An 18,725-nucleotide genomic window follows, 5' to 3' on the forward strand; every position below is an offset into this window, starting at 1 on the left:
GATTTACAGATAACCCAGCTTGCGTTTAAAACAAGTGGAAGCTACTGATGATTGTGAAACCCGCTCTAATTATTTTTCCTTATCGATCAAATAAATTGTTACAGGTATTGTAGCATACAACCTATCTAATTTACAAAATTACATTACAATTTAATGAAAAATGGTAGTAAATATGAAGATCTTGAAAATTGAGGGAACTTCAAACGATCGATTTAGTATCGGTTGTGCCCTATCTTTGTTTATAAGAAATGAATTGAAGGCCGCCCATGAAAGGTCTCAATGGCTCAGGAATGAGAACAGAACCGTCTTCTTGTTGATTATTTTCCAGTAAACAGACAATCATGCGTGGTATTGCACATGCTGTCGCATTTAAAGTGTGCACAAATTGTGTCGGGACGTTCTTACTCTTCTTTGTACTCATTGATGACAACTCTGGACGGTACCGGATCCCTAGACGGCGGCTTTGGTAGTCTGTACAATTTGAAGCACTTGATATCTGTAAAGATACATGTTCATAAGCTTATATGTTCCTCTGTATGACTGTATATCATTATATACGTAACCCAAAAAAATGTTTGTACAGCTAGCAGTGAAAAGCGCAAAGGTGCTAATATACCTCACCATAGCGGCCTAACCCTGGCATCCATGCCTCCACATCAAACTTACGGAAAGCCGGAGCCCCTAAATCAGAAGAAGCCATATCCAGGGTTCTGCCAGAAAAAAAGGCAGACAACGGATAAATTACTCGGGAAAAGGTGTAAAGGGAGAAAATAAGACCAGTAAATTTAGAATACATGTGGTATTTCCTACTTGAAGTGAAATCCCAGAGCTGAAAATAGCTCTTCTTCAATTCCAATCAATTCCTCAAGATACTTATTACTGTCCTCGGGTTTACACAAAACAAACATCTCAACCTTGCTAAACTGATGCACTCGGTAGAGACCCCTGCATGGTTTTAGAAAAATGTGTCAAAAACACCAGGATTTCAAAACACAATAGAACAATTCTTAGTCTTTGCAGTAGCATCTACAAAACCGATCCATGGATAAGTTATAACTGGACCGAATTCAAGTGAGATCTTATCGGATCAAATATGATTTGTGCTATACTTTATCTCCGTTCTAGTTCAGTTTGGTTCAACTCTTATTCGGCTAGGATTTTTTTCGGGTTGAGCTACTCGGGTTTTCCTTCAGTTTTGATTGGGACGAATTTGGATTAGGTTTAATATTATGTCACATTACATTGGTGCAGCATTGCAGCTGCAAGCAATAAACTGATAGAGCATTGGGAATAGATGCATTTTAGGTTTTTAGGCTTTTAGCATTCCTGGAGATGTGGAACAGGCTTGCAAATTTAACTGCCACCGCCATATAAGATGTCACAAAGTTCACTTCAAACAAATCATTTAGAATTATGTCTAGTACTCTAGTGGTCTAAGTTAGTTACCTCGTTGCTGCACCAGCTGCCCCAGCCTCGGTTCGAAAGCAATGTGAATAAGCCACATACTTCAGCGGTAATGAAGATTCTGGTAGAATTGAATCCATATGAAGTCCCCCTAATGGAATTTCAGCAGTGCCAATTAGACACTGATCAGAACCCTCAAGGGAATATATCTGTCGAAATTCAAGAACTTTATTACAGGCTACGCGAACATAAAGAAAGATGTATTACTCTGTGGTTAGTTAAATGCGTAACAATAAGGCAACCCAAGTATCCCAAAAATCAGATTATAAAATTCGAATCTAGGGAACTATATTAAGAACAGGATAGTCAGCATATATAAAAGAAAAAACTGCTTCTAACCTGTGTATTCTCTGCACGAGGTTGAAACCCACATTTTTCCACAATAGAAGATCTTACAATTTCTGGGGTTATCAAAGGAGTGAAACCTCTTCTCATAACCTCAGAAAGAGTCCAATTTATAAGTGCCATTTCCAACAGAACTGCTTCATTTTTCAGGTAGTAAAATTTGGAGCCGCTAATCTAGGAAAAGCACAACAAATAGCAGTTGTAAATAAGACGGAATAACACGGGCTCATGCTAATCAATTAATAGATGATACAAAATCGTAAGTGATAAGACTGTTCTTCTACTACTGAACTGAGAACAACTCCTAGGAGACAACACTGCTGCTTTAAATAAACAATGAGTAGATGGTTGTTGTGTTAACATTATTCAGGTGGCCGATAAATAACGCAATAAATAGAGATGTAAACAAAAAAAAGCCACCCCACGGTGCATTACCTCTGCTGCAGCATCAAAATCAAATAGGTCAAGCTCTTTGCCAAGTTCCATGTGATCCTTGACCGGAAAATCAAAATCGCGTTGTCTGCCAATCTATACAAAAAAAAAGGCGGACATGATATCATGAGAAAAGAATGACCAATATTGGTCAATTGTTTCCCTAATTGTGTGTAATTATTGACAAATGAAGCTAAAAATAATGTTAAATCTTCATAAAGAACAAAGTTACCATTTTTCTAAGTGCTGAACAATCTTCTCCTCCGATTGGCACATCTGGATGAGTCATGTTCGGAATACACTGTGCTTCGAGCTGAAGTTCATCAGTTAATCTCATCAAATCTTCCTCCAGGCTAGAAAGCTTTTCCTTCAGGTTCTTACCTACACACAAAGCATTAATAACCTATGCATCTATGAGGGTTACTTTATTTCTGATAAGAACAATAGCATAGAACTCTAATTACCTTCATCCACTAACTTCTGACGCTCAGATGATTCCAGTTTTCCTTTCATCTTATTTGCCACAGCATTTCTTTCCCCGCGTAGTTGTTCAACTTCCTGCGCTCTGTCAGCCGCAATTAGCTAAATTCAGAACAAACCAAATCTAGTCTACTAATGACTTTGTCACAGAATATGCATACACCAGGGCCACTTAAGTAAGTCAGCGAGTATTCTAATGTCAGCTAGAAAACATGAATTGCCCAACAGAATCAGAACTGTCATAGAAGTTGCCATTTTTCAATGTCCATCTTCATACTTAAAAAATCAAACCAAAATCAAGGCTGCATCAACAGCTTATAACCAGGTTGAATATCTCAGAGAGTTCATGATTTAGATTCACAGTTCTAGTATTTTTCTGTAGAAATACTAAACTTGACTACATAAACTAAAATTTACTATTACTGCTGCCTTACAGACAGATAGATGCAGAAAGCAGGCTCCTAAAAAGACTAATATACGATGCACTTTTTTAAGCATGCCAGCAAAACCAGTGCACCCCTTCCTAACCGCCACCTCAAGAAAGAGAAGAGATCAAAATAACAAGGAAATGTGTTGCCTCATGTGCATCGTCAATGGTTGGAAAGTTGGAAATGACCTAGTTATGTATGATATGCATGGAGGAAAAAGAGCCGAATGGTATGAGAAGAAACATTTCAGCAAACATATTCAAATCTATGTCCTTATCATCCCAAGAAGCTGAAACGGGTGAAACGATATCCTATAGCGCTCGTTAGTACTTAGTTGCCTGAACTTTCAGGCTCAACACTGCAACATCTCATGAAACAGAACAAACCAACCCTGAAAGGGCAGTAACACACTTTTTTTTTTATTAAATATTCATGCGACACCTAACTTCCCAGGGGTATAACCAACCAATAACATTACTTTTTTGCAATGAGCCCTTCTCTAACATGCCCAACATTATGTCAACTTTCAAGAAGACAGCCTACATTGCTGCACTACTACCTTATGTTGCTCAAACTTGGTTATAAATATCCGAGGTATGTTACGTGTGACGGTCAGCTAATTACAACAAAATTCCATTATCTTGTCTCTACTACTCTACCCATGCCTAGGTGCAACCCAGGTATGTGAGGAAAAAAGACGAGGCTGGGCAACGTGGTCTGTACCACATCCCTTCTCATCAGAGTGCAAGCTGAATAACATTATTTTAACTTCCAAAGTCTACACCTTTTGACAAACAAATTGTAGACAACTAGTTCTCAAACCATTATACAGCCGACTAACTGAAAACTACTGAAACAAATTAAACCGAAGCTCGACGAGAAGAGGAAGCTAACCTTCTGAAGAGATAGCATTTTCTCATATAACTCAAGCACCAACTCCAAATTAGCAGTAGATTTTCTAGTCTTGATATTAGCAGCAACATCCTCTTTATTATCTCTAATCCACTTAAAATCAATGGCTGCCTTCCATTGACTCTTCACCCCTAAATTAAACAATCACAACATCACCCAAAACAATTTAAATTTACAATTGTTCACAAACTAAAAAAATTCAATCAATTAGACACACAATTAACCAAAATCTCCACACTCACATAACCATTAACCAACTAAATACTACGGACTCCTCCGTCCCACTCATTTGTTTACCTTTTGATTAAAATAGGTCTCACAAACGAATAAAAAGGTAAACAAATGAATGGGACTGAGGGAGTACAATTTAGAAACAATTACCCCCACAATAATCTTATCATGAGACCGTCTACATATAAAAAAGGAGGCTCTCGCAAATTGCGAGTAAGGGGGGTCGGATGTACATAGCCTTACTCATGTGTTAGCAACAGAGAGAGGCCGTTTCTGAAAGACCAACTACATTACATATTAGATAAAACAAAAAGAAACCCAGAAAATGTGAGAAAGATAGAAAAAGATGGTACCTTTATCAGAAGTGGGAAAAGGTTGAGAGGAAGCGCGAAGGAGTAAAGGGAGAGAGTGAAGGAGCTTAGTAGGACGAGGAGGAAGAAGAAGAAGATTGTTGAGTGAAGGGGTGTTTAGTAAAGGTCTAAAAATGGAGGAAGAAGGTGGAGTAGTGATGGAAGCCATTGTTAGGATGTTGAAGGTTGCTCCTCCTCCTATGCACTGTGGTAACACCATTGTTGCACTTTGTTTTTAGAGAATTCAAGATGGATAATTGGAACGTCTTTTTTGCTTAAAAATAAATAAATAAATAAAGTAGATAAAAGAAATGGTTACGCCTACAAGTGTGAAGTCTAGTGGTTAAAATATAGGTGAAATTTTTAGGATATTCAGTGTGCACTGAAGGTAGCGGCTGCGGATTATTCATTACCCAAAAAAAAATGGTCACACAACATGATCACAAATTCAGAGGTGGACTTGGCAAACGAGTTAATCGGGTTGGGATTTGGTGGGTCAGATACGGGCGGATCATTTTCTAGTTGAAAAAACCATTTGCCATATTAGATTGTGTCGAGTCATTGCGGGTTCGGTTATTTTAACGAGTGGTCGGGGGTTCGATTCTTGACTCTTGCGAATGAAAAAGTCAAACTGGAGAGGGGTTTACCCATTAAATTGTCTTCCGTACCTCAATAAACATTTGGATCCAGGTCATGTCGGTTCGGATCAATTCAGATTACAAGGTATGCTCGGATTATTACATTAGCGTATAAAGAGGTTTTTTTCACATAAAAATCGTGTATGTCTTGTACTTTCTTTTACGCTTGTGATATTCAACTTATCCACTTAATAATGGTATCTCCGTAAACTTTATATTAAGTCGCTAGGTAGCACGGAGGAGTCTAACTAGCCGTCCCGTGTCCGACGCCATGTCGGACACCCGACACTCGTCGGACACATGCCTAAACATGTTATAGTTTAGATGAGGAATAAAATGTCAAAAGAGATTGATTAGAAGATGTGTTTGGGTAGGAAATGAGAATTGGTTATAATTATGGTCGAATTTTACCTTCGCTTATTTAAATTTAACGTCAATTACATTACCAAAATAAAATCATTCATTATTTATAACCATAATATATATATTTATCAAATTTAAATAGCGTGTCCCATGTCCTAAATTTCATGAGATACCGTATCACGTGTTCGTTTTGGTGCTACCTAGGCCCTCCGTACGAGGAAACTCAATAACTTGGCAAAAGCAAAATTTGCAAAGAGAATGCAATCTATCTTCTCTTTTCTACCTTCTCCAACCTTCACATCTCACTGGCTAATCACAAATTAACAATTCTCCAACCTTCACATCTCACTGGAAGCACCTGTAATCTTTTGACCACTTGTTAATTTGTGATTAGCGACTAAGACGAGAAGGTTGGAGAAAAGACCAAAACGAAAAGGTCCTTAGCAAAACGCTGCACAAAACTACCACTAGTTAAGCAAGCTACCCGTAGGCTACAATCGCAAGTGCGTCCTGGAAGTAGATTCTGACGTTTCCATATAATAAGAAATTCACAGTGGTCTTCCTATATATTTCATCAACCACGCCTTGTCCTTCAAAGCATTAAGCTATAGCAAAACAGTAAAGATGTAAGAGATGAAAACAGCTAAGAAAATACGATGAATGTGCCGCAATGAGTTCTCTATCAGGTTTGTAGATGCAACTGAGTTTCGACAATACTCAGCAAGCTCGAAGAATGCTCGTAAAATTATTACAAGATCAGAAATACATGTATTGCATTGTTGGACTAGAATTAGTTCCACTCGACACGCCTAACAGTATTATTTTGGCCTACTATATTAAAATTGCAAAAATGCTTTGGCAGTGCTTCTGCTTGGCAAACAGTTGAATCCAACAAAATCAGAGTGACAAAGATAACCCATTCCTGCAAACCCCAACCTAGAGAGGACCGGGGAAGGTACCGTTCTCTCTTTGCTCGTTCCACCTGTCGACCTGCATCCAGGACCATTGCAGCTGTATTAGCTAAGAAGGAAAACCAACCGCCACTTACATAATGACACTTGACAGTTTCACACTTACATAATGACACTTGACAGTTTCTGGATTTAGCAAAAATAAGCATGGGCACATTATAACATAAAAAGAACTAAGACAATGAAAGTATAGTCCTCCCTCTCAAAATTTTGCGACACGACAGAGGCACAATTTTTTTAAAAGGAGGATACAGGTTTATTTTCATATACGAAAAATGAATCGTAAATATGAAATTTGAGGTTTGAAGTAAAAATGGAGAGATGTTTGAGGCGTATTAACTTAAAATTATAAACATCACAGTATGGTCTTCATATACTAGTCTCATGCTCGGCTTTTGACAACCTATTAATGTGTACACTAGGCAAAGTGTCAAATTGAAAAGAGTGGGGTATGAACGGTCTATAACCTGATAAGAGCTTAGTTTAAAAAAGTGAGGCTAAGGGCCCGTTTGGATTGAAGGAATTGGAGAGAAGGGGAGGGGAGGGAAAGGGAGGGATTTAATTTCCTTTGTTTGGATAAAAATATGGGAGAAAGGAAATGGAAGGGGAGAGAAATGAGAGGACTTATTTTCTCTCCTATAGAACAAATTATAATCTTTCTAAGGGTGGCAAGATTTGGAAAGAAAACATTATTTGGACTCTAATTATACCACGAGCATCCTTCAATCCTCCATCCATTCTTCATATCCCTCCTTCCTCCCCTTCCATTTCCCTTCATAATTTTTGTTATCCAAACACCCAAATCCCATTTGCCCTCCCCTTCTCTCCCCTCCCTTCACCTCCCCTCACTCCCCCTCCCCTCCCTTTCCCTCCTAAAATTGTATCCAAACGGACCCTAAGGCGTGCCTTGGAAATTACAAACTAGTACGCCAAAACACCATCGGTGCTTTTTAGGTGCGCCTTTTAGACAAGACTCACCTAACAAGGCTAACTAGTACATACTTTCCATATCTTTTAGACAAGGCTCACCATTTCTTCTCCCCATTATTCCTAACTTTACTACTTGACATGTTAGTCACAACTTGAACTCCTAAAAAGGCTATTGTTCCCCAAAAATTTATTTGGAAATTACAAACTTGTTATCAAATATAGGGTGCCTAGCGTCCAAAAGGAGCGCGCCTTCGCCTTGCGCCTCGGCCCCTTATCGCCTTGGTGCGCCTAGCACATTTTCAAACTAAGCTTGAGAGTCGCAGTAACATAGTTTATTATATCTCAAATTACCACCGTATCTTCCAAGCAAGTAGGTTAGGGGAAAAAATCACTCTCTGTCACCAACAAGATGGTGTCAATTAAGAAATTTTTGGTGGATGATCAAAAACATAATATACTTACCCATTCACCAGGGCAGAGAGCCCGATAGTACTTGGCAAATTTATCACACTCAGGGGCATCATCACCTTTGGCGGCAACACACCTAGAAACAACAGAGTACTACCTCAGTATGCAATAAGATTTAAGCAAAATTTTACATAAGGAAAAGGATCACATATTATGTTGACTTACCGATGATATTCAATGTATCGAGTGAAGCAATGCCTTGTTTGGTTTGTAGTTGGGAAACGGAAATCAGCTGGTGCTGTCTCAAGCTGCAGCATACAAAGTATATGAGCAAGATAAAAAATAGAGATTTCAATACAAAATAAGACGGATACATGGATAGCAAAAACATATATTCTCTCCAATTTTATAAAACTTTCAACTTTAACTTATTTAGTTGATTAATCAAATATCTTCCACTCTCTTTGCCGTGCACTTTTTAGATGTGGATTGACTTTGCTGTCCAAAGTTTAATCGATAAATAGACCTACTTGCAATGTTGGCATTATTTTTTGGGAAGTCATAAATTCACGGCCAATATTTCCTGGGACACGGGATTTCCCTGCACCTGGCAAAAGTACCCTCAAAGCTCCCTTTACCAACTAAAGCAAAGACAAGGACAATATGGGAGAACTCATAACAAATCCTGTGGCTACATATGTTCAGCCCGTGTATTTAGGTCTACCCTTCTTTTTAAGTTCAGTTTTTCGGTTCAGGTATAATTGACCCACTTGCACTTCTACACTCATCTTTTAATTGTTTCACTCAAAAATTGTCGTCGTATTAAAATGGAAGGTTATAAATCAGATGGAGCGAAAGGCAATATAGTCCTGAAACGTATATTAACCTTAATTTCTGGAGTCTCCTCATCGGCCTCTTCACTGGCAGATTCTTCTTGCTCTGGAGCCTCACTGCTTTCCTCAGTTGCCGGTGCGGTTTCTTCCGCGCTTGTCTCACCGGCCTCCACAGGTTCCTCAGTAGTTGTCTCTGTAGCGTCAGCAGGAGTCTCACTGGTATCTTCAGTAACAGTAGCAGCAGGTGCTTCTTCAGTTTTTTCAGGAGCAGTTTCTTCAGAAGCAGCAGTAACTGGTGCCTCTTCCTTTGCTACTTCAACTGGCTTTGATTCAACAGGTTTCTCCTCACTTGGCAATAAATAATCCTGAGTCCAAAGTCACAAAAGGAACATTTTAGATTCAAGCATTAGCAAAGTTTAAAGTGTTGACCTTGAAAGAAGCAGAGCTCTTCAACAAAACGTCTGTAAGACTGTTTTACTCTTAAGATATAGTAACACTGCATCTTATTAATTTAAAAACCATGTAAAATATCTTTCTAGAAACTACTTTTTAGAGTATAAAGGTATTTGGGAAAGCTGCCTTACATAAGTATCTGTCCACGAGGCGCGGGTGGTACATTTCATACATAAAGCTTCGCAAGGTATGGAATGTTAAACCCATAAGAAGCTCAAAATAAAATGTCGAAATGCTTCACATTCATCACTCACCAGAGATCACTCATCATTAAAACATGAACACGGACCCAAACAGTAACTAATAAACTATAGAGTACCTTTTAATGGATCATGGCTAATGGTACAAATGTAAATGGTACTCCATATATACTAAGCCATTTATTTACTCCAAGACATACAAACTCCACAGACCTAAAACCCTTTCCCCATCCAGTAGACCAGTACAGCACCAACAATTTCTGCAATAAGAAGTCGCTAATCTCATCTGAACAATACCGAAATAGTAATTTTTGATGAATCATAACTAACTGGAGATCATAAATTCACAGCCAAAACATCTAAGCTCATTCACTTATACATAAAATCTCCACCGATCTAAACATCTAAGTCCATGCCCCTGCCAACAGAAGCATTGGCCACTTCCCCATAAGCAATCTCATCTAAGCATTAACAAAAATCTCGAAGGATTATAATTAACTGTGGATTACACAGTTGCACCTAAAGTAGAATATAAGCCCTTTACTTGTACATACAAACTCCACGGACCTAAATCCCTTCCTCGTCCACCAAAATACATAACATTTCTCCATAAGAAGTCACTAATCTCATTCAAGCATCAAATATTTATCCAAATTTTCGCCTTAAAACGGACAAACAACAAAGGCATAAACCATGAATCCTATAAGTGAAACATTCAGAAAATCACACCCCGGTTCATTCTAGAGGTCTCATCCCTCAGAAATCTTAATAATCTACGTTTTCCAACAGATTTCAACAACTTAATCTCCAATTTCAACCCATTAAAATGTGGCACAAAGGTTCCCATTTAAAGCGATACAATCACGACATCAACAAAAGCAAACTCTAGAGAAATCCAATCACTGAATCTCTTCCAAATTCCAGATAAAAATTGAAACATGCAAATAAATCAACCCATTTCACATCAAAACAAACTCTACCCATATTCACAATTGCTAATATCATCATATCAAAATAAACTCTACCCAGAAGCACAATTGCCAAAATCACCCTCTACCCAGATTCACAATTCCCAATATCACCTCAAAATAAACTCTACCCAGAATTATCACATCAAAATAAACTCTACCCAGATTCACAATTCCCAAAATTACATCAAACTAAACTCAACCCAGATTCACAATTCCCAAAAACTATCAGCATAACACATAAAGTCACAAACTTTATCAAATTCCATCAACAAATGTCAGATCCATTCAATCTAAATCCACTAAACTTTCTGAAAATCACAACAAAATCAAGATCAAAATAAACAATACGGAGTATAACATAATCAGATCTTAAAAACTCAAAAGATAGATAAAGAGGGTAAACCTTGGAGAGTGAAGGGGGAGATTGAGTATCGGCAGCAGCCATTGATGTAGAGATGAATTAGTAGATGGGTTTTTCAGAAGAAGACTGTCTCTCTGCGGCTTACCAAACCAGCCCTCCACACAAATTCTAATTTCTAGAGAGTGTAATGAAGGAAAAAAATTTAGGGAATTTTTTGGGTGTTTAGGGTAGGTAAAAATATAAAATGGTTCTATTCGAGTGACTGTGGAGAAGAAAATGAGAAAGAAAAGTCGGACAAAATGGTGGCCACTTAAGTTTTGACACTTGTTAGCCACACGGCCCACACCCAGCTCGAGGGAATTGGTAAAATTGGAGGTGACAATCGGGTCAGGTTTAGGTAAGGTTATGCTGGTTTGGATTTTACGGGGTTAGCCTCCTTTTTGGGTTGAGCCAGGTTCAAATCGGTTCAATTCGTGGTTAGGTTGGGTCATTATCAAGTCTAGTTATTATCGCATTGTTTCAATTTCTTACCAATAAATTTAGTTTAATTATTATTTGATTTAGTTATTTCATTACTAAGTCAAACTAAAAACTAAATTGCTTTCATTTTGGTCAACAGTAAGCGTAATAATTATCAGCTCATCAAATTAATCGAGTTAGTATGGGTTGAGTTCCTACCGGGTAGGCCGGGTTTAGTTATCGGGTTGTAGTTTCGATGGGAGAGATACGTCTTAATGGAAAGCCGGGGCAGGGCGGTTCTCTAGGGTACTAATGGACTTTAGCTTCGACCTATTATACCCCGGGGTCGAATTGGGTGTTAAGTCGGAAACTGGTCGGGTCGAATTGAGTTTGTCGGTCGGCTCAAAATTGCCAACTCTAAGTCCATAACTAGCATAGTGAAACTAAGATTTGACATTCGGGTTAATGGTAGACTAGAGAATAAAATAGTTAAAATTAACCCGATATGAATAACCAACCATTTATAGGTCATTTGTTTCACATATTAGTCATTACCTTTCTAATCCGGTCATTTTGAGGGTGTATGCATTTGGAAGCTGATTCGATATTCCGTGTTAGCTACTTATTAAAGAGTAAGGGTTGAACCGGATGATTCAACTCATTCAAGTTTCGAGTTGCAGGTTTGGACGTCGGCCAATCGATTCAGACATTGCCTCCAAAATAGGGATTTCTCATCCTTCTAAGGAACGGAGCATATTCTAGTCATGACTAAACGTCCATTGCGTTTTTCTTAGGGCCGAAGCATAAGCTCTTGGTTAATACTATCCTTTCGAAAATAATCAACTTCAAGTAACATGAAAGAGGCCATCCACCCTTTGCAATGTGCTACATTATACGCACATAGATCAATATATTTGCAAATGTGCAATCATGTATCAATAACTAAATGTGATTAAAAATCGAGTGATTGATGTAGTGTATCGCTGTTTAATACACCGTGATATATAATCCGTATTCAATTATTCATGAGTTTTCGAGTTCAAAATAGCCCAATGGTATCCTTATTTCTGTTCATGTAATAATCAAATCACTTGCAATGTGCAAAGCTTTTTTATTAGCCAATAGACATTTACTTGGCCATCCATATGATGCACCGAAGGCTTTCTCCTTGGATGAGATACTCGAACGCTTTATTGATCTCAGGAAAGCTAACTTCATGAGTAATAAATCCATCAAGACATAATTCCTGCAAGATCGGCACAACATTGTCAAATGATGTCCATGTTTGAGACGGGGATCCAGTGGACAATAGGGTTTAGGTTCGAATCCTTCTTTTATATTGTACTGGCTTTATGTAATAGACGGAATAAAGAACGGTTAGAGGATTAACTGACCTTGTTCATATATCTCTGAACAAGGACAGGTATATCAGATTTTGGTTTGATTCCGCCAAAATAGGAGCCAGTCACAGTTTTGCCTGTCATCATACTCCATGTGTTTATACTCAACGGAGCGCCTTGTGACTCCACTCCGAGTATAATCGTCCTTCCCCAGCCCTGTTCATCGATCACAAATCCACTGTCGTCAAAATCTGAACAAATTCACTTATTCCCCTATCATGACCTAATGTTCGAATGCTTTCTCAAATTGATAACCTTAGGTATGTGAACATATAGGTTTTTATAAGGCTGCATGAAACATCGGTGACACCAAAAAGAAATCGTTCAAACCTCAGGTCAGTAATTTGGAAGTTATAAAATGAGAAGTGATACAAACCGCTCTAGCACTATCGAAAGCATCTTGCATCACAGAGGCTAAACCGATGCATTCAAAAGTATAATCTGCGCCTCCATCTGTAAGCTCTTTAATCACATCGCTAATTTTCTTCTCTTTACAGTCTTCGGGGTTAATAAAATCTGTAACCCCGAATTCCTTTCCTGAAATACAGGTAATCACGCCTTTAACTCCACAAATACGCTAATTAAAAGCATGAGACCGATTAGCTATTTAGCTAATGAAATTAAAAAACTAACCGAGGTTTTCTTTCTTAGGGTTTAAGTCCACACCAATGATTTTGGAAGCTCCTTGTAGCTTCGCTGCTCGCGCCACCTGTACAAGAAGTCATGATTTGAGTACTGTAGAGAGTGTTCCGCAGTTGTACAAATAGAGTGAATTACCGCAAGTCCAACTGCACCGAGTCCAAAAACAGCCACTGTAGAGCCTTCCTCCACCTGAGCCACCTTCCAGACAGCTCCAACCCCTGTTCACACCGGATACATCACGCATTCTCATTAGTTCAGTAACCACAGATAAAAGTCTTATATAGTGTTAATCAGAAAAGAAACGGAAAAACTGGAAAAGCGACAAGGACCTGTGGAAATGCCGCAGCTGAGTAAGCAAGCTTTATCAACAGGCATTTGAGGGTTAATCTTCACCAACTGGATGATATCCACAACCGTGTACTCGGTAAAACTTGAAACCGATAGAAAATGATGGATATCTTCACCATTCATGTCTTTAAATCTTGTTGTTCCATCCCGTGGCATTCCGAAGAAATGTTTCATTGATTTATTGCAGACATTGCTCTTTGATGATTTACAGTCTTTGCATTCCCCACAGTCCCCTAAGAACACTGGTACCACTATGTCTCCTTCTTTCACTTCCTCCACATATTCTCCTACACTTTCAACTTCCCTATTAAACCAAATGCATCACAACAAAATTACAATTAATCAATAAGACAATAACCGTCCGAGTAATATTGTCAATAATAAGAATATTTATCAGAGCCAGTGTGACCGAAGGTCACGGGTTCAAATCCTGGCAACCTCAAAACTCCTCAAAAACTCGAAGTGGAAACCCAGCACACGGTACGGGGGAGCCAGTGCACAACTAACCACTCTTCAAGCCCAACGGGCATTTGAGTGAGGGAGCGTAATAGGAATATTTATAATAGTTGGGCCTCAACCATTACCTTAAGGTTATGGTTGAGTTGGTTCATCTATCAGTCAATATCTTATCGAGTAATGCAATAGAGAGAAAACTATGAAAAAAACGAAATTTTAACAAAAATTTCATAGATCAAGGACCACCCTGCTAAGTGCTAACCCATGTTCCGCCATTGGTCCCGGTTTCGAGTATGCCTCCCCAGTCCCCATAATCTCAAACAAAAACATCAATGAACTTACCCAACTGCTTCGTGCCCAAAGATCCTTGGAAAAGCAGAAGCTGGTCCCTATAAAATAATTTAAAGTTTTACATCAAAAGTTCAAAACATACACACTAATTACTGCGTAAGGCGATCCAATTGTATAAAAAACACTCTTTTATTGATAGTAATAAATAAATAATTTTTTTTATATACAAGAGTTGTCACACAGTGTGTGTGACTGTGTGAATGTGTTAATAGGAATATTTATAATAGTTGAGCCTCAACCATCACCTTAAGGTTTTGGTTGAGATGGTTCATCTATCATGTGTGACCCTCTTATTCCATAATTTGTTATACACAAATAAATAAAAATCATGCAAAAATAGGAAGATGTATTTCTCTCATTTATTTACCTTTATTTATAATTCACAAAAACTTAGATTATCTCATAACTGTCTTATGTATTTTTCACATGTCTTTATTATTGATCGTGACTCAAAATTTCATAACACGAAATATAGATGAACAATTGAGCGAGACGAGAAGAGATTATAAACAGAGTAAAAAAAAAAAACATACATGTGGTAATTTCCAGAAGGTAAGATCAGAGTGACAAAGAGAAGTACAAATAATTTTAAGTCGAACTTCCCAAGCTTTAGGTGTTGCTACTTCAATCTCCTCTATTACTAATGCTTCCCCTGCTTTTCTACATACTGCAGCTGTAAATATTCCACTACTTTATATCACAAATTCTAATATTCTCATAGATGACAGTTTTGTAAGCGTAAAGGAAAAAATAGGTTATATTGTGAAATAGTTTTCTACTAAATTTGTCATATATCTTAATTTATAGTACACTCTTCGTTCAAATTATTTGTTTATCTTTTATATTCTTTGTTTAACAAATGATTGAAACAGAGGGAACAATACTAACGTTAAAGGAAAAAATAAATAAATAAAAGCTTAATTTTAATGAATTAAGTTAGCTAACCTTTACATTTGATGGGTTTTCCAGAGGTTTCAGATGCAGTTTTGTTAGCATCATTGTTCTCCATTATTAGCTACACTAAGAGATACAAGAAGGGTGTCACGCTCTTTATACTTAATAATAAAAATAATAGTAATAATAATAACTAATAATAATAATAATAATAATTGTAGTGGTTACACTTAACACCAAATTGTACTCCGGAAAAGGTCATTAGCTACATTATACCCCCTCCGTCCCGGTCATTTGTTATTCTTTGGTTTTGGCACAAAGACCAAAAAAAGAGGAGGAGACCAATTACTAAATGACAAGTGGAATAAATTGAGTGTGAATGATGAAATTACTTATCAAATTCATTCTTAAAATAGAAAGGACAACAAATGACTGAGACACCCAAAAATAGAAAATGACAACAAATGACCGGGTAATATCATAATACATATACACGTACCTTTTTAATGTTTTTTCATAGTGAAGTTCCTTTTGTAAGGGTAAAACGGATCTAAAACCACTAACATATATGGAGTATATTGTTTCTGTCTTGCAATATATTGTTAATACAACGATGGGAATTTTATTATAAATTGCTTATTTTAACGATGATTTGTAGAGTAGTTGCTTTCTTAAGTTTAGACCATGTTCTTTTCAAATTAATTTCAGTTCTTATTCAGCCCACTCGGTCCACTTTAACTCAATTCAGCTCATTTTAGTTCAGTTCAGCTTATTTCAACTCTATTTATCTCACCAAGTCTCAATTCAGTTCAGCTTCATGTAGCTCGATCAAATGAACAGAGCTTTAGTTGAAACTTAAAATTGTTTGACGAAATATAGAGTGAAATTGAAAAGAAGTAAATAAAAGAGAGATTTGTACAGATGGAAAATAAAACCGGTAGCTAGATTATACATTTATACTACCAATTATATTATAACTGGTGATAAGATCAAATCCTCAATCACACAATTAGACTTTAGAGTAAAAGATTCTTACCACTTAAAATCTTAAACTAATTCTTGTTTTTTAATATCTTGTGTACAACCGCTTTATACTAGAACTTTTTATCTAATTAAGTAACAATGCAAAATCCCTACTAAACTAAAAGAATAAGAAAGTTCTAATATTTTCCCGCCTAAATGAATATTCTATATTTGGGCTTTATTATATTCTATTTACAATTGGGCCAAACTACTTAATTCTATATAATTCTATTTCATTTACACATTTATATACCTAAAACTGGGCCAATACTAATTAATTACATACAATAACTAACCTACTACGGAGTACAACATAAGAGCATTCATATATTCTTTTTACTTCTAAAACGAAAAAAAATGCCAATAATATATATTTTTCTCACACTTTAATTTAATATCTATTTCTACTCTATACAACGCGAGCATTTAAATTTTGGTTAATTTTTTAATGTTTTTTTATTTCATATATACATAAGTATATTTATTACAACACATACACACAAAATAGTTTCAGCAATTTTATATAGAGTAACATGTTGAACCTTCTTTTTTTCTATCTCTTAATACAAAGCATTACTAATATTAAGTTTTATCTATACTAAAATTTCAAATGGAGTTAAAATAAGTTAAATATCATTAAATAATTGTTAAATTCTCTAATGTCTCTCACAAATGCCGTGCTAAAACATGGGATCTCAACTAGTTATAATGAAACCAAGTAACTAACCATATTTAAAAGTTAGATAAGTGGTGTGGGTTCGTTGTCTAAAGAAAACTTTAATTTTGGGACGTAAATGTTAATTTCATTTGCACGACATACGTCTATCTTCACATAATCACATGTTGGTGTTATTCTTCTCCTTGGAGTGTCTGTCGTGACATCGACGCCTCGACGGATTGACCTCCAACCCCATAACAATACACATCGCCCAATTCAAGACATGAACATATAGCCGAATCGTCACATTTCTATTTACGATGCATATATTCATTTTAAATAATTAAACAAATTATTGTATGAGAATGTCCAAAAAATGACAAATTTGTGTTTCATCTATTTATATGAGATTGTATTTCACCCATGTTCCGGGTGTAATTCCGAAGCAGTTATTTGTTACCACTCGTGGCTTGTAGAATGACGTCTTTGGTTGAATCCTTCTTTCGGCCTCTCCTGAAACAATGAACGGCGGGCTCGGCTTTGGCGAGCGTACTACCCGACGCTCAAGTCGGTGAACTTAAAGAGATAAGTTGTGTGTTACTTGGCGAAGTATATGTTGTAGAGAGATAAGGAAGATATTACCAGATTATGAGGTGTTTTAGGTTAGATTGTGGATCCTTTCCTCAATGAGAGTTGAGGAGTATTTATAGACTTTCACCTTTTGTCACGTGGTGGCCAAGTGGCCAAGTGGCTAGCGGTGGAAAGGCGATTTACCCTCGGCCGAGGGACCCATGGCGGCCGGCGGCCCCTGTTGACTCCATGCCGAGGGGTCTTGGATATGAGTACGCGGATATGTGCCCCAGCTAGTTAGTTGTCTAAGCCGAGGCACAAGAGACAGCCGACAGCTGCGTCGGTTAAATTTGTCTAAGTCGTTGACTTCTTTGTGGATATCTTTGACCTTGCTCAATATGTTGACTCGGTCGGCGGGTGCGAGAATATGCCCCATCAATTTGCCCCCCAGCGTAGTCATGCCGTGGTATGGACCTTCGATGAGTGTTGAGCGTATTCTGCGCAAGTTGAAATTTGCTCCCCCGGCCTCTTCTACCTCGGCTTGGTTCTCGCTTAGGCGCACCGTATCGTATCCCCCTCCACATGGATGTGTAATGGACATCGATGTGGAAAAGAAAGTGGCGCTGGCCGAGACCGAGGTTGTGAGTGCCGTGTGCTTTTGATTGCCCCAGTAGGTCTTTGTCAAGCTTGGTTGAATCGGGCGGGCCGTTTGGCAAGTAGATACCAAGGGGCGTCTTTGAAGAAGATACGTCGATTGGCATTCTGTCAAGGAGCGTGTTGAAGAAGTTTTGTCACTGTTTGTCGATTGACATTACATGGCTGCATGCTTGACATGTGTCTCGTTGTTGATTGGTTGACGCTTCATGGGCTTTGCCCTGATTGGTCCGTCTTCGTGGGCTTTGCTCTTTAAATAGAGCAGTATGCCCCTTAATTTTCGCACAAAGTTCAACTTCTCAAAAATTTTTCTTTCTTAGATTTTCAAGGATTTCCTTCTCTTCTAGTCTTCAGAATCGTTACTTCGGCGTAACACTTTTTCTTCGAGGTAAACAAACAAATTTTCCAACTTTTAATTGTTAAGTTTTTGTTGTGAACATGTCTTCAACGATCTGGGACCTAGTAACCTTGCGCGGGGTTCCCGTCGCGCCTTGATGAGG

General features: G+C 37.7%; 3 protein-coding genes across 4 annotated transcripts; all 3 read right to left on the minus strand.

Moving 5' to 3' along the window:
• Nucleotides 1-50: 50 nt before the first annotated feature.
• LOC141596455 (serine--tRNA ligase, chloroplastic/mitochondrial) lies at nucleotides 51-4,923 on the minus strand. 2 transcript variants are annotated; one of them, XM_074416629.1, is made up of 10 exons: nucleotides 4,646-4,923; nucleotides 4,044-4,192; nucleotides 2,706-2,799; nucleotides 2,474-2,622; nucleotides 2,245-2,337; nucleotides 1,804-1,983; nucleotides 1,447-1,613; nucleotides 811-945; nucleotides 617-710; nucleotides 51-496 (listed from the first exon to the last, which is right to left on the minus strand). In XM_074416629.1, the coding sequence occupies exons 1-10, from the start codon at nucleotides 4,860-4,862 to the stop codon at nucleotides 230-232; spliced, it is 1,545 nt and encodes a 514-aa protein (XP_074272730.1). In that variant the 5' UTR covers nucleotides 4,863-4,923; the 3' UTR covers nucleotides 51-229. The 2 variants fall into 2 exon arrangements, with proteins under 2 accessions (XP_074272730.1, XP_074272731.1); XM_074416630.1 differs by having other exon boundaries at nucleotides 2,706-2,806; nucleotides 4,646-4,888.
• Nucleotides 4,924-6,270: 1,347 nt separating this feature from the next.
• LOC141596457 (uncharacterized) lies at nucleotides 6,271-11,082 on the minus strand. The gene is made up of 5 exons (XM_074416633.1): nucleotides 10,813-11,082; nucleotides 8,839-9,150; nucleotides 8,178-8,260; nucleotides 8,007-8,088; nucleotides 6,271-6,633 (listed from the first exon to the last, which is right to left on the minus strand). Exons 1-5 carry the CDS (start codon nucleotides 10,852-10,854, stop codon nucleotides 6,580-6,582), a joined length of 573 nt encoding a protein of 190 aa, XP_074272734.1. The 5' UTR covers nucleotides 10,855-11,082; the 3' UTR covers nucleotides 6,271-6,579.
• Nucleotides 11,083-12,160: 1,078 nt separating this feature from the next.
• Nucleotides 12,161-15,491, minus strand: LOC141596458 (alcohol dehydrogenase-like 2). Its single transcript, XM_074416634.1, has 9 exons — nucleotides 15,372-15,491; nucleotides 14,960-15,099; nucleotides 14,418-14,464; nucleotides 13,601-13,923; nucleotides 13,407-13,489; nucleotides 13,263-13,338; nucleotides 13,006-13,166; nucleotides 12,624-12,785; nucleotides 12,161-12,475 (listed from the first exon to the last, which is right to left on the minus strand). The coding sequence occupies exons 1-9, from the start codon at nucleotides 15,433-15,435 to the stop codon at nucleotides 12,359-12,361; spliced, it is 1,173 nt and encodes a 390-aa protein (XP_074272735.1). The 5' UTR covers nucleotides 15,436-15,491; the 3' UTR covers nucleotides 12,161-12,358.
• Between the last annotated feature and the right edge of the window lie 3,234 nt (nucleotides 15,492-18,725).

The sequence above is a fragment of the Silene latifolia genome, chromosome 8 (assembly GCF_048544455.1).
Source record: "Silene latifolia isolate original U9 population chromosome 8, ASM4854445v1, whole genome shotgun sequence".
Classification (NCBI taxonomy): Eukaryota; Viridiplantae; Streptophyta; class Magnoliopsida; order Caryophyllales; family Caryophyllaceae; genus Silene; species Silene latifolia.